The following is a 25773-nucleotide window of genomic DNA, read 5'->3' on the forward strand; positions in this document are numbered from 1 at the left end:
CTGAAATTTATGGATTTAAGTGCAAAAGCCTGTTTGCTTCAATGGGACTCAACACTTGTGCTCTTCCAGATTTTTTATATAGTCACTCTGTGTGTCTGTCTGTCTGTCTGTCTGTCTGTCTGTCTGTCTGTCTGTTTGTTTGTTTGTTTGTTTGTGTGTGTGTGTAGATGTAGCTTTTACTTGCCAAAACAGTTGACTAACTACTTTCTTCCTTTCTTCTGTAAAGCGCAAGAAGAGCGCAGTCACATACCTGAACAGCACAATGCATCCTGGGACACGTAAACGAGGTAGGTGTCTCATAATAGCACCTCCTTGTATGTTTATTTCCCTTTCTTTTGGACTGAAATATAACAATATAGAAAATAGTTTTGTGGTACTGAATACACATCGTAGGTATGCTGTAACCCTGGTAGGCAGCTACTCTACAGAAGCATCCTTTGTTGGTAGGCGTTGGGGGTAATCTGGAATGAATAAGGATATGAATGGGAGAATTTCCTGTGTGTAAACTGTCTTGGGCCAGTAAAGATTCCCAACCCAGATTAGTAAATGTAACCCGTCATGCAGACTAGAAGGGGGATGCCAAGGTGGTAATTGAGCTCCCATTCTGAGACTTTTCCCTTGTAGTGACTAAGTGAGTTTGGTCCTATGTTAGGACTCACTGTTTATGAAATGAAATTATTTCTTGTGCTGTTAAGAACATGTTCAGGTTTCTTTGAAAGGCGAGTTACTTGATCTTTGATGAAATCGTGTAGCAACCATGGTACTCTTAAAATTATTACACGGATGCTTGCAAAATTCTTCCCACCCAATTTTCTCCTTAGATTTCAAGGTTCCGAATTCTTGATCTTGCTTGTGGAATGGCACCAGTAATCTGCCATTTTTCTGTTTTTAACGTACAGACTTTGTTTAGGCTGCTACACATGCAGTTCGCTAGTTTTCCATTTGCATACTCCTCCCCCCCTTTACAGGTTACTAATCCATGCCAGCAAAGGCGAACGTTGATTAAAATACTAACGAAAAAGGCAGTAGTAACATGGTCATATCTATTCATGTGCCCTAGTGTGTATCTGTAAACTGTTAAGGGTTAGGAGTAATGTTGCAAATGAAAAACTCTGGCAGACTGCATATAAGCCAGTCCTGAGATGTATTTTAGAAATTGTCCATGTAAAACTGTAAGGCAGGAAAAGCAGACCATGGGGCTGCCAATCCATGGAACAAGAAAAGAACTTGGGATCTCTATTTTATCCCTAAACTGTGCTGCTTCCACTGTGAACAATATATCTAGTATCTCAAAAACACTTTTCCTTGAGGAGGGAAGGTTTCTGCATTCTCCCTGCATCTTGAACCTTTAAGTGTTGTTTGGTCTCCAAGAAGCAGATGATGCACAGTTTTTGAAGTTTTGAGATGAAGCCCTCTGCTTCAGTAGGTTGTGACAGCTATCGACATGGTTGAGTTCAAGAGAGGTTAAGTTAATTCCTAATGCTTTGGGTGACCCTAAGATCACCAGAGAATGTATGTTGGTGGCCAGGAATCAGAGAGGTACTATATCATCAATGCTTGTTGTTGCTAATACATCACCAAGCATGTCTGTTTTGTGTCTGAGACAAGTTACTACTGATCTGCTCTCGTGTGGTGGTTGCTGTGTTCTTAGAGCCAGCCAATTGCACAGTAGAACTAAGCTTGGCTTTGAGATTAATTTATTTTGACTCTGTTCAGTGCTAAATATCTTGGGTGAGCACTGAATGCCCTTTCTGTAATGCTTTCTAATGTTTGCTCTGCTCCAGGGCCTGTTGTTCAAAAACAAATGGCCAGGTCAGAGGACATAAGTTGTATAATACTTGATATTTCAAATGTTAAAAGATATATGCACTATGTACCTAGTAGGATGAGTGTGTTCATGCACATGAGTGTTTGGGTGAGTTATTAGGTAGCTCAGCAGTTTCAGTAGAGTGCATTTGTCTCTTTCTGTTTAGCCCACTGATTTGAATTTGCTTAAAATGATAGTGCCTGTTATAATAATAATAATAATAATAATAATAATAATAATAATAATAATAATTATTATTATTATTATTATTATTATTTTATTTATTAGTCTTTGGCAGCTTTTGGCATTTTGAAAATAAGGTGATGGTCTCATTGCAGTTTATATTGAGCAGGCTTTACTTTACCCAAAAATTGCTGCCATAACTGCTCAGTTCAGCTATTAGTGCATTTCCCCAGGAGCTCAGATGTTCAGAGGAGCCCTTCTTTCCTTGCATAATTTGTTTCTCACCTGAAGCAAAATTGGATGTACTGGGTTTTTTTGCACTGATGTTGGCTTTCTGTCCCTCAACACACAGAGGGCATTGGCCTTCAGTGCCACTTTCCATCAGAGTTGTTAGGTGCCATTTACTGAAGATAATGATTACAATGCATGTTTAATTTGATCTTCCTGCCTCTTTTCTCAGTCTCTAGCTTCACTTATTGACTGCTTAAATATCTTTATATATATATATATATATATTCCTCTCTGAGCATATGCCTCTCATCAATCATCAGAGTAGTGGTAATGCAAAAGACAAAGATTGGTGTCTCCTACAGTGTTGTGATTTCACTTGGAATAATAGCACAATTTATCGTTGAGTTATATCTTCCTACAGTCAGCAGGATAGGATTTTATCTTAACTCTTCATACTTGCAGATTTGCTTTGTTGAGGCTTTCTCCCACCTAGGCTACCATGCAGCTCCTTTTGCTGAGAGAGATCTCATGGGGTTGCAGGCTGTAATTTTCTCTGGCATTTGTGGAATGTTGAGTTTTTCTTAGCACAAAGGTGGTATTTAGATGTAGGTTTCACCTTAGGCTCACTGAGGGTGATTTACCAATGGTCATAACAATGTGATGGAGATACCATGATAAATTAGAGTGGTAGAAATCATGGCAGCTTTTCTTTGCCAGTGGAATTTGGGGGTGGTAAGTTAAAAGTTAAAGACATTAGTGTGGTTATAGAGATATATTGGGAGTAGCGCTCTTTCTGAAGGCATGTGTTTTCTCTCTTGTGATACCATCCTTCCTTACACATTTCTCCTTTAAGTGCCATAAAAATAACTTTACAGTCCTGACTTGGCTTTCTTTCACTCGTGACTATAATACTAACTTCTTCTCTGTACTACATCACTTCCTTTTTTTTCATGCTAGCCAATGAGGAGCACTGGCCAAAGGTATGTAAGATTATTTCCCCTCCCCTTTTTGTTCCCTTTTGTTAATGTGTAGGTCGTCCACCTAAATACAACACGGTGCTGGGGTTTGGGGCTCTGACCCCCACATCCCCTCTGTCCAGTCATCCTGACTCCCCTGAAAATGAAAAGACAGAGACCACATTTTCTTTCCCCGCAACTGTTCATCCTGTGTCCCTGCCCAGCCCCAGCTCCACAGACGTAAGTAATTCTTCCTGAGAGGTTTGCTGTTTGAAGAGACCGTGGAGACTTCAGAATTTGGTTCTTTAGATGCACTGGTATTATGGTAAACTGCAATAATATGACCCCCTTCTTCAGCCCCCTACACTTCTACTTGTACCTATTCACCCCCCACCCAGACTCTGGAGTAGTATATATATATATCTATATGATATCCACAGGACATGCCAGAATGTTCATATCCTAGAATCATAGAATTGTAGAGTTAGAAGGGGAAATATTTCAAAGTTCTGTAAGCCCTTCCCAGATGCACAGTGATGCAGTGAATTAAAGACAGTGCATTTGTGATATATTTCAGCAATCTAATGGCAGGAGAAGAACGGATCCTGTCACACAGAAGCCTTAGGAACAATTACGTATTATTACTGAATCAATAAAGTAAGGAGAAATTCTTGCTCAAGATAGTTGGACACAGCATTAGTGGAGTCAGAGTGAGTGCCTTCACTGACACCTGGCGGTTGCTTCTCATTTATGGATTCTGCATACCTATATGGGGGAAAGTTTTCTTTTCTGTGAAAGTATCCTCCTGGTATGTGAGCCCAGTTGCCTATTCTGCCAGTTTAGCACAAGCTGTTGCTGAATTAAAGTTGATCTATCCCATAGCTTGATCTGCAGCATTGTCTGTTTTTGGAGGGTGTGGGTGGTAATTTTTTATTACTCAGAAGGGAGGTAAATCCATCCTTCTCATGATAGCTGGGTTGGAATTGGAAGTTCTGGACTCACAACCTTGGTCAAGTCTCATCACTTCTCTGTACCTTCGTTTCCTCATAATAAATAGCTCCATGGTTATAAGACCCAACTAATGAACACATTTTACACACAATCAGACTTGCATAACTTTTATGTTCTAGTGGGCTGCACTAGATGTTCCTCCAATCTGTTTTTTATGCTGCTGAGCTAAGAGCCTCTGCATCTCATTCATGAAATATGCAGCTTGAGGATTGCTCTAACTTACATAACTGTATCTGTAGCCTCATTGTTGAAGCAGCCAAGAATAGCCAAATCAGGAACACCATCAGTATCTTTTCTGCACTGCTGGGTATTGCAAAAGATAAAATCAACAGGCAGCATTCCTATAGGATGCAAGTTCTGTGTTAAGAGCCATAGTCATTCATTCTCTAGGTATTGTATTATTCATGAAATCTCCCAAACTATCAGAAGGCAGTAGTAAAAATTGATCCAAACAAAGAGGACTTTCCTGCTGATTCAGCATGGCGTGCTCACATGTACGTGAACACATTCTACTTATAACAGGTTTGACAAAGGTTGCTAGATTCTTAAGCACATTTGTTTTATAAATAAAGCACTAGGACAGTGAGCTCATTGTCATTCCAGTTGATGTCTGTTGCACATTTTTACATAATGTTCTGAGCTTTCGGTAATGATGTAATTCTGATTAGCCATCAGCCTTCAAGCCTAGAGTGTTTTGTTAAATATCCATCCACCAAACATGTACACACATCACATGAATGTATTGCTTCCTCCAGAAATTCACCTCCTATTTCACTTCAGTGGTGTGTGTTTTTCAGAGAATTTATGGTAAATAGGTTTGTTTTCAGTTGTGTCGCTCCACTCACCAAAGACTCTTTAATCCAACATAGGATTCCTTTAATGGAATGGGGGCAGGCATTGTTTGCTGATTTCCCCCAATCTCTCTGCAGTCCCTAGACCTCCCCTGGTCTGCTCCAAAGGATTGTGGAGGTTGATGGGGCAGGTGGCCCCCAGAAGATAATGAAAACTGCTTCCCTTCCATTCATGGAAACCTCTGCTAGTGCAGGGTACTGCCCATTAATGGAGAGAGACAACTGAGTACAACCTTCTGATCTTGTTAGCTTCTGAATATCTTTAACTTCCGTAATCAGTTACTCAGATTAAGATGCTCATTAGGTTTCAGCTCCACTTCAACAGGCGCTCTAGGGCTAGGATGTGGGATCTGTGGCCTTCCAGATGTTGCTGTACTCAAACTTTCATTAGCCTTGGCTAGCCTAGCCAGAGGTCAGGGGATTTTGTAAGTTAGTTCAGTAGTATTTGGAGAGCTACATGCTCCCCACCCCTGTTCTAGGGAAACCTCATTGTGTTTTTCCTCCATGCAATCACAAAATACAAGAAAAAAGTAGGGATTTGAGTTTGAGTAGTCATAACGCTTCAAGAGATACATGAAAGTTTAACTCTGTTGAGTGGACAATATGAAACTGGCTGTATTATTATAGATTGAACTACTTTAGAACCCAACAATGCTCAAGTCACAGGGGATCCAACCCCCTTATATTTTGTGAAACTCATATTAGCTACTACTACTACTACTACACTGTAGAAAGCTACAGAGAGGAGTATGACTGGCTTAAAAGCTGGGGTGGGGGTTGAGGGATAAAATGTGAGGTTTTAATTAAGTCCCCCCCTTCCCCCCATAATTTGAACATTGGAATCCAGCACTCATTTGATATGTAGAACTTGCAAAATCAAAGCATCTTTACATGCCAAAGTCAGGATAGCACAGTAAGTTTAGGAATTAATAGAGAGAGGTTTCCATCAAAGTGTGAAGGCTTGGTTTTCAATGTCAAAGTTTAAGCCTCAGCTAATGTTTGTGGGTAATATCCTCCCACCCACCCGTGGTTGGTATTCTGGCATCATTTAATATGTATTCTTAATAAAGATTGGCACATTAGCATGCTATGCAAGGCAGTAGAAAACATCTGGCATAATTCAAATCCTACCACTGCTCAGTTTGATATGGAAGATTAAATTACATACTTTAAGGAGGCTGTGACACTTTTATTTCTTTCAAATTTTATCCCTATATTCTGAATTTGAAGAAAGCTTTAGAGATTGGGATTTGGATGTAGCAATTTTCCAGAGCAGCCCTCAGTTGATTGAAATTCATGTATTAAGCCATTTTCTGTTACCTTATTTCTGTTCTTTTTAGCTCTTCTTCTCTTTCTGCATTTCTGTACAGTGATCTACAAATAAAAATAGTAACTATGAGATGGAAACAGCAGAAGGAAAGAGAGAAAAGGAAACTAAATGGCTTTGCTAAGAATTTTGCATCCTAAAGTGAAGAGATAAGGAAGGGAAAGTAATGGAAAGAGCCATGCAAAACTGAAATGTTCTTGCTATTAAAACTAGTACTGGGGCCTTTGTTGACATTTTACAGCTGGGGATGGTGTTTTGTGTTAGTCTGGTTCGGTCAAGGTTTTCCATCTCTTCTTTCGAAAGGCCAAGTTTACGTAAGATAAATCAGAAAAAGTATGCCTATTACTGGATATTGCAGTGATGCACCAAGGTTAAAGTTATATTAGGCTTAAAGTGGTGCATTAACTTACCGTAATTTTGCAACCAGTGCCTTCTACTTCCAAAATATTGAAAATATGATGGCCCATGAAACACATTTCTTAGGAAAGACTGTAGCTACCTTAAGAGGTAGCACCCAGGTGAAATTATGCTTATGCTCATGCTAAGCATGCCCAAGGCTATATTCCATAGCCTTTTGCAAACAATAATTTTATTGCACAATAAATATGTAGATCTTACTCATATTTGCAGAGAATCCAGGCAGCCTTTCTCCTCAGTGCTGTTCCTCTGATTTTGCCAACGTGTAGACCACAGTTCTTTTGCCAATAGAGAGCATTAATTTAATATTTTATCTCGGGCCCCCACCTGCCTAACCCATCCCCTTGCTTTCTTGTTTTGATTTGGCGTGCTGCGTGGAATGAGGCTGTACAGATGTCACAGGCACCTAGAAATGGCCATGACTTCACTGCTCACAATTGGTACAATTTTCTGCCCCTATAGCTGTGCAGATTTTGCTTAGAGGCTTATCAATCCAGTGTGGTCATATAGCCATTGAAAATAAAGACATACAGTAGCAGCAGCAACCACCACAGCAAATCTCTCTTATCCATCATGGTTAATGATACCAGCTTTTATTCCTTGTATATGTGTTAGTTTCACTCCTCTCCAGCACTGGAATATTCATATTCACTATTTGATTTATGTACTCTGTCCCCAAACAAAATAAGCACCTCAGTATAGTGAGCTCCTAGTGTTGGATCGGGCTACTAATGTTGGATTTAAATTATTAGTTGCTTACTACAAAAGTCTCTAATGGAGCAATCCTAACTATAGAAAGCTAGCATAAATAATGCTGGCATGTTACAGTGGCAAAAGTTACCCCTATTCCAAACTCAGTTCAGAAGGAATAGGACACTCTTTGCCAGCTACATTCGCTGGGCTGCTGGGTCACTTGACTGAGCCAGAAGGTGTTTGGAAGAGGTGTAAGTCTCTCCTTGCTCTGCCACATCTCCAGAATGCCCCCTTCTGGGGGGAACTTGTGCTAGTGTAAGTGATACCGTCTTAAGATCCACCGGCTGAGCACCCATTGAGATCTGCCATATCCAAATTCTTTCATCCCAGTGGATCCTAGGTTTCAATTACACTGCAAGTGACTTACAATCTTTTGGTTTTTAACTTTTTTGTAACAAAAAACAGAAGCTAAAGCATTCTGCACTACCAGGGCCACCTGTCCCTCAAGTGACAGCAGTGGAGCCAGGAAGACACTCAGACTATGGACCTTTCAGAATGAGTCTCACCCTGTCTAGAGCAGATTGCATGCCATTCACCTGGTCAGAAGATCCACCTGCTAATCCATCTTGGCTGGATTAAGACTCATGCCATTGGTCCTTATCCAGTCCATTATCATGACAGGGCACCAATCAGCAGATCCACTGCCTACCTGCAGAAGATGACATAAGAGCTGTGTGTCATCAGCATGGTGATGACAGCACACTCTCAGATGCTGTCTAATCCCACCCAGCATTAAGTGAAACGTGGATGACAAGTTCTGCACCTCCTGGAGAACTGAACCTATTGCGGCACTTTAAAAATGTTTTCCATATAGTGGATCACTGGGACTTTCACCCCACATTTAATTTCACTTACTTGGAAATAAGATGAGTGTGATCCTTAACTATATAAATAAGTGATCTGTGCTATATAGTTTGAAATTAGGGTACTAGGGTAGACATGGTGGCATTTGAAGAAGCTGTGGCCCTTGACGTTCCTTGTGGTTCTTTTCTGTCTGAAGAAAGTGGATCTAATCGCCAGGCACCCTTTGGTAGCTTTCTTTCTGTGTTTCATGAAAAGGATATTATTTTGGGGATTTCATTCACTTAGGACTTTACTTTGAACTGGAATTTAGTTTTCAAAGTTTGTAAGTTCCCTTTCCCCCCTCTAATTTTATAGGGTGATATCCATGAAGATTTTTGCAGTGTTTGCAGGAAAAGTGGGCAGTTGCTGATGTGTGACACGTGCTCACGTGTGTATCACTTGGACTGTCTGGACCCACCTCTGAAAACTATTCCCAAGGGCATGTGGATCTGTCCCAAATGTCAAGACCAGGTATTGTTTAACACAAAAGGGGAAGCATCTCGCAATGGTTCTCTGCTTTTGACAAAATGGGTGGGGCACATGGCTTAGACTTTGAGAGGGTGACAATATCTGTCCTGAACTGAAATGGCCTCACAAATTCAAAGCCATCAAACGTTTGCTTTTCTGTACCACATCTCAGGGTACTAAACAGCCATTTATTTGCCATGGCAAAGCTCGAAGACTTACGGGGAAGATTCCCTTTGATCCACTTGCATCTTTATCTATTTCTGCTTCCACAATATATATATATATAATGTTAGCTTCATTCTACAATATGTGTGGTGGAAAGTCCAGTATTTTAAGGTCTAGGACAAAGCTGCATGCTGGAAAACCAATGTTTGCATGATAATGCAGGGATATAGGACATTTTACAGGTGAGAGTTAGCAGGCATGAGATAGATGCTAAATCTTTTCCCATAGCTGGCTCTGAGAGCAAAAATAAGCCCAGCTGGGGAGGAACGTTTTGTGATGAATAACCACATGATTAAACACCCGTCTCCCACTCACCAATTCTCTTCTGGAAATGCCCCGCTACTCCTGCATTGCTGTTAACCAACAAACACATTTGTGGGAAATGCATGTTTGCCAAAGTAACATGTAGTTTTCTCCACGGAGACTGCTCTTTGCTATCAGAGTGTTTTTCCTTTAGCTAATTAGATCAGCAGTTTGTGAATCATGAAGTCACAATCCTCTCTACTAGCACGTTTTAAGATCAGATATGTTGTCTCTTCATTCCTGTTCAGCTTGTTAAAATTTCATCAGCAGAAAATGTTTGTAGATGCAAGGGAATGTACAAAATTGCTGACATGGTGATTAAACAGGCTTCCCTTGTGGGAGGTTTAGCACAGATGTGTGAGTATTTCATGCTATTAAATCTTGAGGGTCTTCCCAAACTATTGTGGAGGTTTTTGTGTGTGCAGTAAATGCAATGTTTACTTGCTTGAGGTGCGTGTTGAGTTGTGGATCAGGCATCTTTTTTGGATAATGCTTCTGTTGAAGAATTTCCCCAGTACTCAAACCTCAGTATTCTTTTGCTTGGAATTTCCTCCTCCCCCCCCCCCCATTTCAGCATACTATTGTGAGTGCTGTGTACAAGCTGGTTGTGAATATCACAGGCACATATGTTTTAGTGATTAGTAACACAATTCCCCTTCTTCCTACCAGTGCTTCACTATTTTGTTATCCATTTAGGGATTATTATTTTTTTTTAATTAATTCTTTAGGGGCTGAATGCTTGCCTGCTGAAACAACCAAGCATAGAAATGATCATGTAATTGCCTTCATCTTGTTTTTTAATGTAGGCTTTAAAGCAACAAGGCTACCCTTCCTTACCATTTCATGAAATTTGTGTTTTTTATTTAGTTCTTGAAAGGTTATGCGTTATCCCCATGCACTTGATAGCACTGCAGCACAGTCTTACTCTCCTTCCTTTTGATATGTGGATATAGTCTGGTTCATTTCTTTATCCCATTGGCCTCCCAAATCCATCACATGTCAACAAAGCATCAGGCTTCTTGTCCCGGACCAGAACTAACAGCATCCCAAGAGTAGAACAAAGGGGGATTTTAAGTTGTTTTATTGCCTGTGGAGGGCCTAAGAAGAGAATGGCATTGATTTTAATAGTTGTTGTGAAAGAAACCCTTTAGCGTGTGTCATCTTTCCTAGAGGTAGAACACGTCAGCCAAGTGTTCCTTCTCCTTTCTTTCAGATGCTAAAGAAAGAAGAAGCAATCCCGTGGCCAGGAACTTTAGCAATTGTTCATTCATATATTGCATACAAAGCAGGTAAGAAAATGGTGCACGGCTTGGCTTGGTTTTCTTTTCTTTGGAAAATGTTACTTTTGAGGAAGGGAGTAGGATGTTTGTTTTCAGAAGGAAATTAAGAGCTGACTGCATGATAGCCCCAGTAATGAAATGGATATGACAGCTTCATCTAACTCTCTTTATGTCTGCACCTGCAGCTTCAGGTATGGTCCAGTACTGGCTTTCCATTGTGCAAAAGCAGCTGAGAGATCCCATCTGCAGGACATAATTGATACAATTGATGTACTCTCTTTCACAGCAAAAGAAGAGGAAAAACAGAAATTACTGAAATGGAGTTCAGATTTAAAACAGGAAAGGGAGCAGCTAGAACAGAAAGTCAAACAGCTCAGCAATTCTATAACAGTAAGTATTGCTGTGCTAAATGATGGTTTGTTTATCCTCTGTGTTCCACTAGAAGCTACAGCCGTGAATCTTAGAAAATGACTGTTTACTGTGACCAATCACAGTATCAGTTCTGAGGCATGCTTCACCACAGCTTTGTCGTGGTGGTGTTTTTTAAAAGTCTCAGCGGCTTCTTATGTTTGTTAGAGCTTCTTTTTCTCTGCTCAGTCATAGTTGTAATCTATATGCTGTAGTCGTGGCTGTGAAATAGCATTTGCTTTCTTTGAACTCTTTGGTTTGCTATGTGGGCTATATTTGGTATGGGAGCCATGTTGTAGCCACCAGGTGCTTTGACAAAGAATCTGTTTTTGCAGTCTCTTGTGGATCTTGGGATCCCTTTGCTTTCTCGTTTGGGCCTTTTTTTTATGAGCGCACTCATTAATGCAATGTCGTTCCAATCTGCTTCAGAAATGTATGGAAATGAAGAACACCATCCTGGCAAAACAGAAGGAAATGCACAGTTCATTGGAGAAGGTAAAACAGTTAATTCGCCTCATCCAGGGCATCAACCTTTCAAAACCCATAAACTCTGAGGGCAGTTCCGTCGCCATCTCCAATGGCATGGACTCCACCAATAACGCAAAGGCTGCCACCGCCTCCACCCCAGCCTCTTCCCCCTCCCAGAGCTGCATGGTGAACTGTACCAAGGGCGACGAGACTAAATAACATAGCACAGGAAGAAGGAGCCGGGGGAGATGGCGGCGAGGCAGAAGAGCAAAACAATAAAACTCTAGAAAAGAAAAGCTGGATTTCTTCTGGAAAGCGCAGAACTCTTTGGTTCCAGAAAGAGCGCGAAGAGGCTTGTGCCAGGCAGCACCAGAGTTGCCAATCGATCCTCCTTATTCTGTGTGTACGTGCAAAGTTTGGACCATGTTACATGAATAGTGCCAGCTGGAGGTTCTTTGCCAGCACCATGCCAAGTTAAATAATATATTTACTCTCTCTCTCTCTCTTTCTCTCTTTTACACCAGTGTGTGCCTGCAGCAGCCTCCACAGCCACTCTAGGTTTGTTTTGTTTTTGTTTTTATTTGGGGGTGGGGAGCAGGGAGGAGGAGCAGGTTTCAAATCTTATCTGCAGACCAGTTTGTTTAGCTAAGGAAACTTCAAGTCCAAAGAGCCTGTGGGCTTTTCCTGTTTCTGAATTCTCCGTACTACTAAACCAAAAATCCAGAAATATGAATTAACAAGTCCTAGGGTCCAGAGGGGGTGGGGTGGTGGGAGTGGGGACCAAGCCTATCCAATAAGCAGTATTCACTATTGTTTTGACAGGAGAGACAAAAAGGAATGGGGAAGGGTTTTTCACTAAGTATCTAGTGCGCACTCAGGCTGGGGATTACTAGATTGGCAGCTTTGGGTTTATCCACTTTTTCCCCCAAATAGACAAGTGAAATAAATTGCTGGTTTGGGCATCACATTGGCCCAGGAAGCTTTTGCTGAGGAAAAGGAGAAGGGAGGGGGACTAATATAATCAGCCTGGGGTTTCAGAAAAGTGGGTCACGACTGAAATGAAAATTCCAACTTTTTTTTTTGTACACTTGTCAAGCAAAAGTGATATTCCAAACAGTACAGCACATGTCCCAAACATATGGCCCAAATAGTAAAAAAAACCACAAAAAAATTAAAATGCCTGTTTCCTTTGTTTCCTTTCTCTTTTGGTTACAAATGTAAGGAATAGAAAAGCTGTTTTTTCAGGCTGACAGTCCAATTAAAGAGGTAGATGGGACCTTGCATGGTATAGATTAGAAGTAATAGTGTCAGTGAGATACAGTGAGTCTTTGTGAGTCCGTGTGTCATCGTTTTGGGCACTGTTTTTTATGCAAGGGCAAAATCTTTGTATCTGGGGGAAAAACAACTTTTTTAAATTAAAAAAGAAAAAAGATATTGAGGTCTTCCTAGTGTTACTTAAAAATAAGATCAAGGTAAGAAACATTGTAAAAATTACAAAAGTGCTATTTGTTTCCTAAACAAGTGATTTCTATTAAAAAGGTGTCAGAACTGGAGAAAATGCTGTGTACTTAGAATTTTTTAACACAGGTTTTGCTTATGATGTTGCCATTCTGCTGTGTTTCTGTTTGGAAAATGCCTTGGGGGTGAGTGTCGAGAGATTGTCATGCCATTCAAATAGCCTGTGGGGTTGAACTGCATCCAGTCTGCAAACCTTCCTCCAACTGGTGGAATTTCTCCTCTGTTAAGCTCTCCTAATTAACTCTTGTGCTTAAAAGCACAAGAGAGCATTGGCAGCATTTAAAAATCTTTGTCGTTATAGCACCTAGATTATAGGGAGAACGTGGAGACAAAGGATTTTAGCGTTGAGATCTGGCTCTGCTTAGCACAGCTTGTCTGTCTTCTGAAGCAAATTGTCGCAGTAATTTCATGCTATTAAAATGCTGGTGCTGGACATGAGATGAGCGAGTCTGAAATAGCCACCTTTGCATAGACAAGTGCAAACGGCCAATATTTCATACCCTTTCACTTCCATGGCAGCACTCATGTTGGCGTAAGTCATGGCAGTCAACCCGGGTCCATGTTAGAAAGTCTCTCCTCTGTCAGACAGCCAGTGATGGTGCTGCCATGCTTTTACTATTCTGTGTTGAAGAACTATGCATCCTAATGCACTTTATTTACATAATCACCTGAATTTTGTTCCTGCCACTCATGGTTTGTGGTGGTTTCTTTACTTCTAGCCTCCAGTCTTGTCCCTCAAGGACTCCTCAGTGACACTCAGTTATGTTCACGGTCCAGCAGCTGATTTTTTATCACTATACATATCAGTGAAGAGTAAGGACAATTCGTGTCAAATAGCCTTAGCTTTACGTTTGAAAAAGATCAGGCCTTACCATTTGACTTTTGATACTCCGTAGTGAAGTTGGCAGCTTTCTAAGTACCTGGTGTTATTAGCAAGTAAAGCCAGAAGGCAGCCAATCAGGAAAATTGCTCAGAGGAAATAACACTTTTTATAGCAATACACAGAGCAAAATATTGTTGGAGGCATGTTTGAGAGGCCTTTTCATCTTGTGACCTACCAAGACAAATGTAGCCCACCAGATCCCTGATAATCCTCCTGGTTTTGCCTGCCTTTGAGTGCAGCAAACAAGCAACCGTGTGTGTTGGGTGGTTTGCATTTGGCTTGATGGGTCACGCAATTTGCAAACCTACATTTAGATATTCTGAGTGTAACGGGTGAAAAATAGACAAGTCCTCGTATTTCAGGCCAGAAGCTGGATTTCCAGCAGCAAGGAACAGGAGGAAGCCAATTACCCTCTTCTGGTTGATAAATTGGTGTTGGCTGTTGACAGAGGCAGGCGAATGGGATTTCTGATTTCAGCTGTTCCCATGTTCATGTGGCCCTTCCTTCCCCTCACCAAACACACTTGCCATCCTTGTATTCTTTTCCCTTAAAGCCATAGGTTCGTTCAGAATGGCCACACATGCATGAATTTGGGCAATGGCCATCATGCCCTCTTAGCCTATGATGTAAAGTGCAGGGAGTGCAGAACTATTCGCTTTATCTTAAACATGGAACAGGTGCCAAAAATAGTGATCTTGTGTTGAATTCTTTGCTTCCTTTGTGTTCTGCAAACCCTGCAGTGTCGTCAGGTCATGAAAAGTTGTACCACACAGTGCAGAGAGGGAAGACGAGAGCTCAGTGCAAGGCAGTTGTAAGGGGAAGGGGAAGAGAGTCATGTGTTGATCTGCCCTGAGGAAGGGGCATTTGTCTGCTACCTTCCACTTTTAAGCAATTTAAAAACTGTGCCTCAGCAAAGTAGTATTAATAACATGCTACCTTTATGCCCCCACAATGGGGCTCACAGTTAACCCCTGGTACTTTCTGAAGGGAAAACAATTTATTATACTAAGGTCTCCCATGTGTTGAAACCTTGCTTTGGATTTAGCCATGGGTTTTTTATTACTTTACATTTGGCCTCTCATGACTAGTGACATCTGTAGTACAACTTTGCTTAGCCTGCAGCACTGGAGTGATCATCTAGTTTAAAGTGAAGAGCAGCAAGGTACTCTTGTGAATCTTTAATTGTGTCATTCTTCTGATTTTGTGTGTACTTCTCTCCTTGCCCCTTCTCCCCCGCCTCGCTGGCGTCTCCTGTCCTGGAAATGCCACCAGCTAAGTTTAAGAGCGATTTGGCTTCTGGAAATATAGCAGAAGGAGAAAATAAAGTTTGGGCATGTTTTGTCTGGCTGTGCAGAAAGATCCTTGCTTGGGTAGCAGATGTGTCAGATTTCCTTTTGCCTTGAGAAAACGTAGGGGAACCACAGTATCTTTGTTCATCAGGGTAACAAGTTTGTCACCCTGATTTTCTTAGAATTCAGAAACATAATTAGTACTATGAGAGGACAATGTTCTGCACCTGAAGGCTGGATCCTGGCTGGTTGCTTGCATGCAGATGACATTGCCTATTTACATCCTACTCCTAAACATTCTGCAGGAGTTGCCTGCTGCTGCCTTGGCTCATTTGTGGTACGCTGTGTGAATGTCAGGGTGTATGCTCATGGGCTGGTGCAGCAAAGTCCAGAGAGTACCCATCCATATTTGAGGATGCAGCTGGGAGTTTTTATTTGCAATTGAAAATGGAAATAATGGATTGTGTGGTCAGACTCCATTAGTTGTTGTAAGGTGGAACCTATTTGAACTTGTGACTTTTCTGGTGCTAAAGAAGTCTTGTACCAGATTTAATCTTTTTTTTTTTTTTTAACTGAAGAGACATTGTCACAAGAATAACTACAGCTTCCTAGTTGTTGGGAAATTGCAGCAAGCATAGCCCATGCATTTGTGATTGGAAAATACAAATTAGAAGATGATAGGCAGTACTTGTGCAAAAACATTTCTCTCATTGGGCCCATCAATTCTGTGTACTTTCAACCCCCCCAGCCCCAGCACTGTAACATTGCTATTTTAGTTTGGTGCCCTTGGTCAATCCAGCAATGCAGTGTACATCTAACAGCGTCCCCATTCAAACAGCACCTTAAAGACCAACTAAGTTAGTTCTTGGTATGAGCTTTCGTGTGCATGCACACTTCTTCAGATACACGAAAGCTCATACCAACAACTAACTTAGTTGGTCTTTAAGGTGCTACTGGAAGGAATTTTTTTTGACTATGGCAGACCAACACGGCTACCTATCTGTAACTGGACCCATTCAAACAGGTTTGCAAATGCAGCTATTTCCTGTGTCCCACACACTTCTAAGTATAAGGGGGGAAGTCCCACAGTTGTATCTGGGTCCAGGGTAAGCAGAAATGCCTCGCCCTCCCCCCAATAAAGTTTAGGAGGCTTTTTTTAAAACTTGTTTTCTAATATGTATGCAGGTTACAACAATGCTCAATTATGTGCTAAATCCCGGTTTAACCCTCTGCAAATGACATTGCAGGTAAAAAAACCAGAAAGGCCTAAACTCAGTGACAATTACAGCATCTAATTTCCTTCCCATCAGCTGAGGATGATAAGAAGCCTCTTTGTTATGGGGTCTATAATTTTGCCCAGGTGCTGAGTGTTTCTTTACGTGACCAAGAATGGACAACAGCAAACATTCCCAGGTGAAGCTGTCATTATCTGCATCAGTGTTGGCAGCTTTTAGAAATGGCTCTGCACAGCACCTCCATTTTTATTGTGGTTGGAATAAATAGTTATTGACCCTGACATTTATCATCCCCCTTCCCCTAGCACATGCTCCGCTTGAGTTTAGCCAGGGCTCCCTTTGCAGCTCAGTTACGTGAGCCTAGAGGGTGAGTGTTGAATCCACCATCCACTCCCCCAGCAATAAGTGCTGTACCTGCATCCCAATCTGCTGGGGAGTCTGCTCACTCCACGGTGCCACACCTATACATCCCCACAGTGAAGGAAGGTGCATTGTTGAGGGAACGTGCTTTTTCAAGGATTGGGCTAAGCTGGTCCTTCACTCTTCACTCTTCCTATGGGATTGAACAGCAGGGGTCTACACACCCTTGCTGGTTGCATTGGAGTCTTTCAGTAGTAAACCAATTGAAAAGTCCTATTAGTGCCAATTTACATTAAGAACAACAGGCCTGTGAGAAGTGAACCAAGACTAAGAACGGGCATTATCAATAAAGTTTTATCTTGAAATTGTATGTCAGTTTGGTCATATCTGAACTAGCAAATACTGAATAGTCCTTAGCTTTTCTACTCTGTCAAGTCCAAGTGGTTTGTTGGATGTTACACTCACCTGTGGCTTATGTTGTAGTTTCATTCCATTCTTCGGTAGTAGAGGAAACGGCAGTGGGCTGCTTACTAGCCAACTATCCCATCTGTGTCTCAAGACCATTGTTGAAGCCAGAATATTTCTAGTAACTGGAATAAGGACTCTTTGAAATAAGTGGTCTGTGAAAGAGGCCATGACCCTAAAAGGAAATTCACAGCCTTTGTTTTTAAGGCAGTGGGTTTCTAAACCCTCCTCCCCCATGTACACTGATGTATTGATTCATACATAGCCAGCATCCTCCCATCTCTTCTTCTCCTGATGTTTGTGCCAGATAAACTCAACCTCACTCGTACTGCCTCTGCATCCATCCTGAGTTCCCATACCGTTAAGTGAACTGGGCACAATATTGCTTTCACAGATCAACACCCTGTGAATGTTATATGGATGCATGACTTCTGTTGGTTAGGTGGGTTTCTTTTTTGTTAAGTTTTTCTTTTTCTTTTTTTTAAGAAATTGAATAGCCTGGTGCTCATAGTGATTTGCAGTCTCTTTGCTGCCTTCTTTTCTGTAGCCTTCCAGTCCCTTGTGGGTTTGGTACAATTGTGTCTAGATTTTAGTCTATTAAGGTGGGAAGAAAAAGAAGGGGTCCAGAATAAACGATCAATTTGTATTTATTTAACATTTTACTAAATAAAACTATGAAATCTATTGTCTCTAGTTGTTTATCATGCAGCTGTGTTCATGTGTGCTGACCCCCCCTTTGCTTTGTCCACACTGAAGCTGCAAACAAAGAGAAATGCAGCTTCTCCCATCAAAGCTGAAGGTTTAACTGCAAACAGGTATGTTGTGCCACACCCTAGAGGTGCAGACACTGCAGGCAGATCAATATTGGCACTTCCAGGATTTGGAAAGGCGGCTGCTTGCCAATCATGGCAGGGGTACTGCCAGGGAGCTAAGAATACATAATTGAATGAAACTAAGGCTAGCCCGAGGCCTAATTCTGTCTTGTATTTCTAGTGTATGCCCCATATAAATAGAAAACACTCAGAGCTGCGTTTCAGCTCCCCTCTCCCATCCTTTCAATTCTCCTCACTTGGCCTTTTCCCCTGGGGCCCCATTGCAACAGTTTTCTTCACCATCGCATGCTTATAGTATAGGCAAGAGTCTTTTGTCCATTTAGTGCTCTGCTATCCTATATTGAGCTCTTTCTCCCATTTTCAAACTCCTCCAATGCAATGTGGTCTTTTCCCAGCTGTACTGACCTTATGCTTCCCTCCAGTCCTCCTCATTCTACACTTTGAGGCTGTTCTTCTGAGCAGTTAAAGGTTTGCAATATCTACGATATCACAGCTGATTAGCCACAAAAGCAGGTAGGGGACCTTTACAGCACGCCTGCAAAGCTGAACCTCTCCTATACTTATTATTTCTTGGCCTGTAGAAAAATAAAATATAAAGTTTTATCATGGTAAAGAGTCTGGGCTTCAGTTTCCCTTCTTTACAGAATTTAAAGCTCCCTGGACCTGCAAGGAGAGTTGGCAATGACCTGAACTTGGCAAAGTCTACTGCAGTCACTGACAGCTTGGTCCTATAAGGGCTGTAGAGTAAGTCAACTGGGCTACAACTTCTGGGAATAGCTTCCTGTATGGATTGTGCCAAGTGGGTGGTAACTAAGTTTTACTCAGAAAGTAGACCTGTTGAAAATGATGACTAATTAACTTGTCGAAGGCTCCCTAACTTCAGTGGATCTACTTTGAGTAAAAGAAAGTTGGATACCATGCAGAATACTTTCCTGTCCCTGGCAGATTTGTGGGTTGTAACCAAGAGTTCTCTGAAGGAATTGTTTCTCTAGTTTGTTCTCTCCCCTGTTCCTCATTTTCATGACTAGTAGAAATGAGGAAAGCATTAATACTATGTGGACATAAAAACCAAACAACTCTCACAGCAGCTTGAAAAGGATTTTCCTCAAAACTTTAATGTTTTTTAAAAAGGAATACTTGTGCCCATGCTGTACAGTGCTCAGTGTGGGACAGTTTCAGCATTTACATCAGCCTGTCTAGAGGGATGGAAAACTAATCCCAGCACTTTGGAAGCTCTTGAATTCCAGGAAATCAAAGAAAAAAAGAGTCCAGCAGCAGAAGACCCTAGACAAACTCCAGAACCAAAGAGAGAAACTACCAGAAAATCTATGACACCCAAATCATTTACAGCTTGTGAGAAATCACCTTAAATTATATAAACAGCAAGGAAAGAGTTCTCCCGTTACATCTCCATCCTTGTGCTCCAGTGTTTGATAATTGTGGACCATGGCTGGGCTGAAGCTGCTCCCAGCACAGACATTCAGCTGCAGCATTCATTAACAGACCCCTACGTCAGTTGCAGATGTGTTCCTTTTTTCAAGAAGTGGAATTAGTCCCTTCGAGCATCAGGTTCACCAAGCAGCTATCAGGACGGCAGCCTGCATGCAATGACTTGCCTACTTCCATGGTTGCACAGACTTAATCTGTAATCAGCTGTGACACTTAACTGCATCTAGACTGAAGACAATCCGATTCCATTATGGACTCCTGCACAAGGCCCAATTGTGCAGTCCTTGGTCCTGATCATACAAACACAGTTTGAGCTAATATTTACTCAGGAAAGCAGCTGATCAAGGCCATATTCCAGCAGATATAGGAAGGGCAAGACTTGCGTTCCTCCATGGGAGGGGGAAAGTATGTTTGGCAATGATGCGCAACATCAAGCTAAACAAGATTTACTGAGTAGTAGTCATGATAAGAGGTTCTATTTAGCTTTGGTGAGATGAACTACACCCACATTTTAGATGTGGGGGTGGGGGGCAAATAGGCAAGCAGGGTTTGGGCTTTTTCCAAAATGCCCTGCTTACACATTTTCAAGGATCCTCGCCTGACCCTGTTGGAAAGAAGTTCGTTTGGACTAAAGGGATCTTGGTTTCAGCCATGTACTCACAGCAAAGCATGTGCGCTATATAGCCCCCGGAACAAGGACCTGGTTTTTCTTACACTAGGCTTCTTTCTAGATAGTAACGTTATCCATGAAGTAAGCACAAGGCAGGTTGGAGAGAAGGTTCCTTACCAACACCCCTGACAGCCACATTTCTTGGTGGTGGTCAATAGCACCAAAGGCAGAATGTGGTTGAAGCAACAGTTGTGACTCTTCTTCCTTGTGTAGTTGTGTGTGTGTAGGGTAACCCTGTGCTAAAATATTTTCTATTCCAGTGCAGGGCTTCTCTACACACACATCATGAAAAGGAAAGGAGAGGCCGCACCCATAGAGATAAGCAGGGTCACATGCAGCCCCTAGACCTCAGGTTCCCCACTTTAAACTCTTTCAGAATAGGTCCCACATCATCCTTTTCCCATCAGTAAAGCCCTGATCCATGACCAACAGGAAGGCTATGCAGATTTGTAAAAGGCAGGGTACAGGCAACTCCTGTTTTGCATGGGTTCAAAGAATGTGCAACTGTGCACACATACACTGGTTGTGGACCTGCAAGATGGTGTGACAGGGCGGGGTGGGCTTATGCATGCTCCACCGACATGCACAGTACCTTGAAACACAACCCATGCACAAATTGGGTTGCCTGTATATGCATACAGTCCCTCTTGCCACATGTATAGGAATAGCTCACATAAGATTTTCTAGATGCTCACTTTATATGATTTAGTCATAATTGACTAATTGGTTTTGGCTTGGAGGGGACAAATGAAAGAGCTGGAAATAGGATGGGGCTACTACACTGATAGAGGGACACAACACATTAGTAGAAGTCTCAATTTCCACAACCAGTCTACCTTTCTACCACAGGAAACGGGTGACTGTAGCTGTATTAAGGCATCAGGCTCATGGGGTGGGAAAGGCCCACCTTCAAAACAGCAAGAGAGGAAGTTGCCTTAGAGTCAGGCCACTGGTCTGTCCTCATTACCGTCTACACCAACAGGAAGTGGCTCTCCAGGATGTCAGCTCAGGAGCACACCTTCCCTCCTCTTCATTCCCATGCTTCCCCCCTCAATTTGGAAACAGATGTACACAAATGTAGGTAACTTGCCTGATTTAGATTGGGAGCATTGTTTTGATTGGCTCCATAGCCATGAATGATATGCCACCTGCCCCAACCCAACTGGCTACAATTGTACCCACAACTTAGACAAAGTGTGTAGCACCCGGCTACCATTGGGAGGGTGGCTCTGCCGTAGGTCTGAACTGCTCCAGGACACGAGTGTGGTCCGCTGTCCCTCCTCTGCAGGGCATGAGTTGCCTTGCACGGACTGTCCTTTGGTGTGCGTCTTGCCGTTCACAGGCTTCTCTCGGCGGTGAGGTATTTGAGTGCAGCGGCGCCGTACTTGCGCGACAGGTCCTGGTGGAACTCCTCCCGCAGGGTCTCCAGGCAGTCACGGTAAGTGGAGCTCAGGCGGAACTTGGAGATGTCAAAACTGGGTGCGTGAGGCATATGGATCATGAAGGCATTGGGCAAGACCAGCAGCTCATTCTCCTACAAAAAGGCATGAAGTTGCTGGAAAGGCCGGCTCCCTCGGAAGCCACACACCCCAGCCCTGGATTTCAGGGAACGCATAAAGAGGCAACCTTGTGGGAGACATTAAGCATCACACTCACCTGGGCGTCAAGCTCCATGATGTGAGAAACCTTGTTCCAGCCAAAGCCGACAAATCTCTGGTCATACAGGGGGCAGTCGCGCCTCACTACAACGTAAGGCTCAAAGTGCAGCTGCCACTCCACGCGATAGGGCACCGTGGCTGTCCGCCACTTGGCATAGTCCGTAGGGGCATGGCCCTGAGGCCACACATGGTACCTGCACACAGATACACAAGGGAGCTGAGAAAAGTCTGCACTTCGGACTCCTTGTCGCCTAGTATGACACTCCGACCACTGCACCACACTGCCTGGGGTAGCCAGCCTCTTAGAGCCATTCTGAACCTCTTTAGTCAGCAGGGCAGGATTGGGCTTGGATGAGGGAGATCGGGCTTCATGTCTTAGCTTTGCCACAGACCCACAGCATGGCCAGGGCAAAGTCACTTTGTCTCAACTCCCCATCTGTAAAATGGCAATGATGCAAATATGCCCCTGTGAGTACACAGCTGTGCCCTAACAGGTGGCTGGGAACTGGATGAGCCCAGGACTAAGAAAAAGGGCATGAGGAAAAGCAGAAGAATCATAGGATCCAACAAAGAGGTGGGGGGGATGGAAATGAGGAAAGGGATTATTTATTTAAAATATCTATACCATGCTCAGCACGGGGCTCCAAAGCAGGGAGAGGGGACAACATGGAATGAAAATAAAGAGGGGGCAAATTGTGCCCCTACATCCCAACAGAAGAATGAATGCACATATGCCAGTTACAAATGGCCAGTCAAATCTTAGGCTGCAAGCCACCACTAAGAAGGGTTAAGTGCTGGGGCTGGTCAGGCCTGTTATCTGGTTTCAGAGGGCAGTCCAGCAATTGGTTGAGCCAACATTTCAGCTGCTAGCGAGGGGTTTTTTTTTTTGTCCCAACACTTACCTGAAGGTATAGAGGGAGCCCATGTCCAGCATGGAGAGCAGCTCCGCTTTGGATTTGGGGAAGGTGAGGCGGTAATGCAGAGTCTCAAATGCAGGCACAATGAGGGCTGCCTTCCTTTGGGGCAGCTCAAGCTGCAAAATGGAGGTCCTGAGGCACAAAGGGGAGGGGGAAATGCTGTTGGTCTGTTGCTAAATGGAGGAGTCCAAGCATCCTGTATCCCTTCCCCATGAAAAATGTTCAGTGCTGGCATGGGACCGACACATACTGGTGGAGCCATCCTCTCCCAGTATGGAAGTGTCTACCGCTTTACACAGGCTGGGAAAGGGCAAATCACACACCTGAGATAATCATAGAGGCCATACATAGGCAGGAAGTCAATGTCTGTCAGGAAAACGTAAGATGTCTGTGCATTCTTCAGTGCTACGTTGCGCAAGAAGTTGACCGGGTAAAACTGCCCTTCCTTGTACACAATGTGATAGGCAACGTTCCTGCGGTTACTCAGCACTTCCGAGGCCTGGGCATAGCGCAGGAATTGCTGGGCCTCTGCATCTGACATATACAACGCCAGACTAATGGGGCCTGTCCAGTGTTTGCATATGGCCTCCAGCATCTGTAACCTGCAAATCAATGGGACAAGTCAAGAGTGCAAGACACCCTCAGTTGGCAACAACAAAAAGCCACAAGGCTGAGCCACCCAGGCCTGAAGGAACATGAGAATCTGCATCCAGTCCTACAGTGAGATTTTCCTTCCTGGTTTCTTGTGTGTGCAAACTTCTGTTGATAATTGTATCGGAGGGGGCTCTCTACACTACGTCCTGGAAGCTGCCACCATTTGCACACGATTCCTTGGCTTCTTAAAATATAACCTTACAAACCTTGGCACAACTGATCTGGACAGTATTGGTTTTGTGTTGCCCCTCTTCCTAACTATTGCCCAGCCCTTCGGCCACCATCAGAACCATTCTTTTAATGGCTGACTTGCACCATTGCATCCATTTTCTGACTCATGCAGCTAGTTATTGTTCCTTTCATAGGTTTTATCTTCTATCCATTCTTCATAATCCTCAAGATTCTTCCTTCCACCACATAGAAAACTGCCATAGTTCTTCTATTCTAGTATTCAAGAGATACTAGTAATCTTTTGCTAAATATTTCCCAGCAACTCTGGGTGATAGAAACCCATTCTAAAAAATAAATAAAAGCAGAATTCTCTGGAAAGGGTAGTCACCCTCTCAGCTGGGCAGTGAGAATATTGCCATAGAGATTTCCAGTTTGATTAAGTCAGCTTGGGCACAGAGGCCTCCTGGACCAATAAATTCATATAAAAGAGCCACAAGCTGGCTGGACGTTTAGCTCCCAAGCAGAAGAATTTATGCTGGAAGACACAACATCTCCCCCTCTTCCTTTCCCATCTGGTACCTGTCCATGGAGAGCTGAGCTACAAGAGTGACATCAATTGCATCAGCCAAGATCGGGAAATCGTACTGCAGGAAGAAGAGATGCACCCGGTGCTGAATAAGGCTCTGCCTCCGAAAATCATAGCAAGGATCGTCTTCATCCAGCTCCTCTAGGGCCTGCTGGAGCTAAATTTTACGCAGGGGTGAGAGGACAAGGAGAGAGTGATAAGGCTAAGTTGGCAAGTTGACCGAGAGTGAAGCACAGCCACAAAGCAGCTTTAAAAGACAGGGTTTCTAGAGCCTGAGATACTACTGGGAGAGGGGGAGGGTCCGGAGTTTTGTACCAAGCAGAACATAACCTCATCAGTCCACTAATCCTAACTGAAATAATATGAGTGCATTGTTCTGAATGTGGTGAAAACATGCCAGATTTCTTTAGGTTTGCCATTACATTTTATTAGGAATAAAAACTAGAAGAGAACAATGAAATCGAAGCAAAATATAATGGGTGCAACCAGCTATCTTATTTTTAAAAGACATCTGAAGGGAGCCCTGTTTTTTGAGCTACACACCCCCTCCATTTAATAGAGCAGCTAAATAAATGGGAAGTCTGGAGGGATTTTCCATTTCAGGCATGAGGAGAAGGGAGAAGGATAGAAAATTAGGCTCCCACCTGGCCACTGGGCAAGCTGGGGAGGCTGGCACAGCCAAAAAGCTCCCTGCGCAGCAGGTTGCCATCATACTCGAGGAAGGTCAAGTAGAGGTTCCGGAAGAACTCCACGTGCTTATTCTTCACCCGCAGCTTCTTGGGAGAGTTCCAGTGGATCACCTGAGAACAGACAGCTAAAATATAAGGCTGGTTACAGATGCCAATCCACTCCACATCTTCAGTCAAGCCCCTACAGAACTAACATTGTCCTAGAATGGCGATGCCTGGAAGGCTCAGCCAAGGGTCACCGTTGCAAAAGCAATTCAGGGAAGACACAGCCAGGGAGGAAATACCCACCTTAAGATCAGACACCTCTGTGTAGCACTGCTCTGCGCGGGTGTGATCAGAGAGCTGCACGTTCCAGAAGCAAGGGAGTTGGTATACCAGCGTTGGGCTCTGTTTGATCACTGCATTAAAAATGTCCTAAAAGAGAGATTGCAGTTTGCACACTGGGCACTCTGGAAGAGGAGAAAGGCCCAGAGTAAAATCAAGTGTGAAGCCAAACGAGGAAGAAATAAATAGGTCTTTATCCCACTACAACCCACAATGTCTGCAGGAGACAAAAGGTGTGTCCGGGGGCCCAGGCTGGAGGACAGCGGGGCATGCAGAGCTCAGAGCACTTGCCTGGTCGGCCAGCGAGGTGGACAGCATGCTCATGAGCTCCCGCTCGGCCGTCAGGCGCCACATCTGCTCCCAGCCGATTCGGCGCAGGCGCTCCAGCAGCAAGAGGATCACTCCTAGGAGAAGAGGAAACCATAAGCACCACCACGATTGGACAGAAGCAACCTCAGCTCAACTCTCAACAATGCACTTCCACAATGTGCATCTTTTTGGAAGTGGAAGAGGGCTCTGTTTTCCTGGATCCCCAGGAAAC

The 25773-nt window shown here is 43.2% G+C and overlaps 2 protein-coding genes across 14 annotated transcripts in view; one reads left to right on the top strand and one right to left on the bottom strand.

Annotated features, from left to right (window-relative positions):
* Positions 1-17965, top strand: part of PHF21A (PHD finger protein 21A) — a 130612-nt gene extending 112647 nt beyond the window's left edge. Inside the window, exons 13-19 of the mRNA XM_083750603.1 lie at positions 227-287; positions 3254-3417; positions 8695-8850; positions 10589-10664; positions 10942-11045; positions 11493-16058; positions 16246-17965. Of these exons, the coding sequence (XP_083606729.1) occupies positions 227-287; positions 3254-3417; positions 8695-8850; positions 10589-10664; positions 10942-11045; positions 11493-11750 (819 nt within the window). The 3' untranslated portion in view covers positions 11751-16058; positions 16246-17965. The remainder of the gene's footprint in view (positions 1-226; positions 288-3253; positions 3418-8694; positions 8851-10588; positions 10665-10941; positions 11046-11492; positions 16059-16245) is intronic.
* A 1238-nt stretch (positions 17966-19203) lies between these two features.
* The window catches only part of LARGE2 (LARGE xylosyl- and glucuronyltransferase 2), a 48014-nt gene continuing 41444 nt past the window's right edge, over positions 19204-25773 (bottom strand). For all 13 annotated transcript variants that reach the window (XM_083750309.1, XM_083750302.1, XM_083750312.1 and 10 more), the window contains 8 exons: positions 25524-25636; positions 25197-25322; positions 24864-25019; positions 24213-24376; positions 23132-23410; positions 22794-22940; positions 21890-22085; positions 19204-21767 (listed from right to left, as the gene is read on the bottom strand). In XM_083750309.1, coding sequence (XP_083606435.1) covers positions 21570-21767; positions 21890-22085; positions 22794-22940; positions 23132-23410; positions 24213-24376; positions 24864-25019; positions 25197-25322; positions 25524-25636 — 1379 coding nt within the window. In that variant the 3' untranslated portion in view covers positions 19204-21569. The remainder of the gene's footprint in view (positions 21768-21889; positions 22086-22793; positions 22941-23131; positions 23411-24212; positions 24377-24863; positions 25020-25196; positions 25323-25523; positions 25637-25773) is intronic.

This window comes from Podarcis gaigeae (genome assembly GCF_964106915.1).
Source record: "Podarcis gaigeae genome assembly, chromosome: 1".
NCBI lineage: Eukaryota > Metazoa > Chordata > Lepidosauria > Squamata > Lacertidae > Podarcis > Podarcis gaigeae.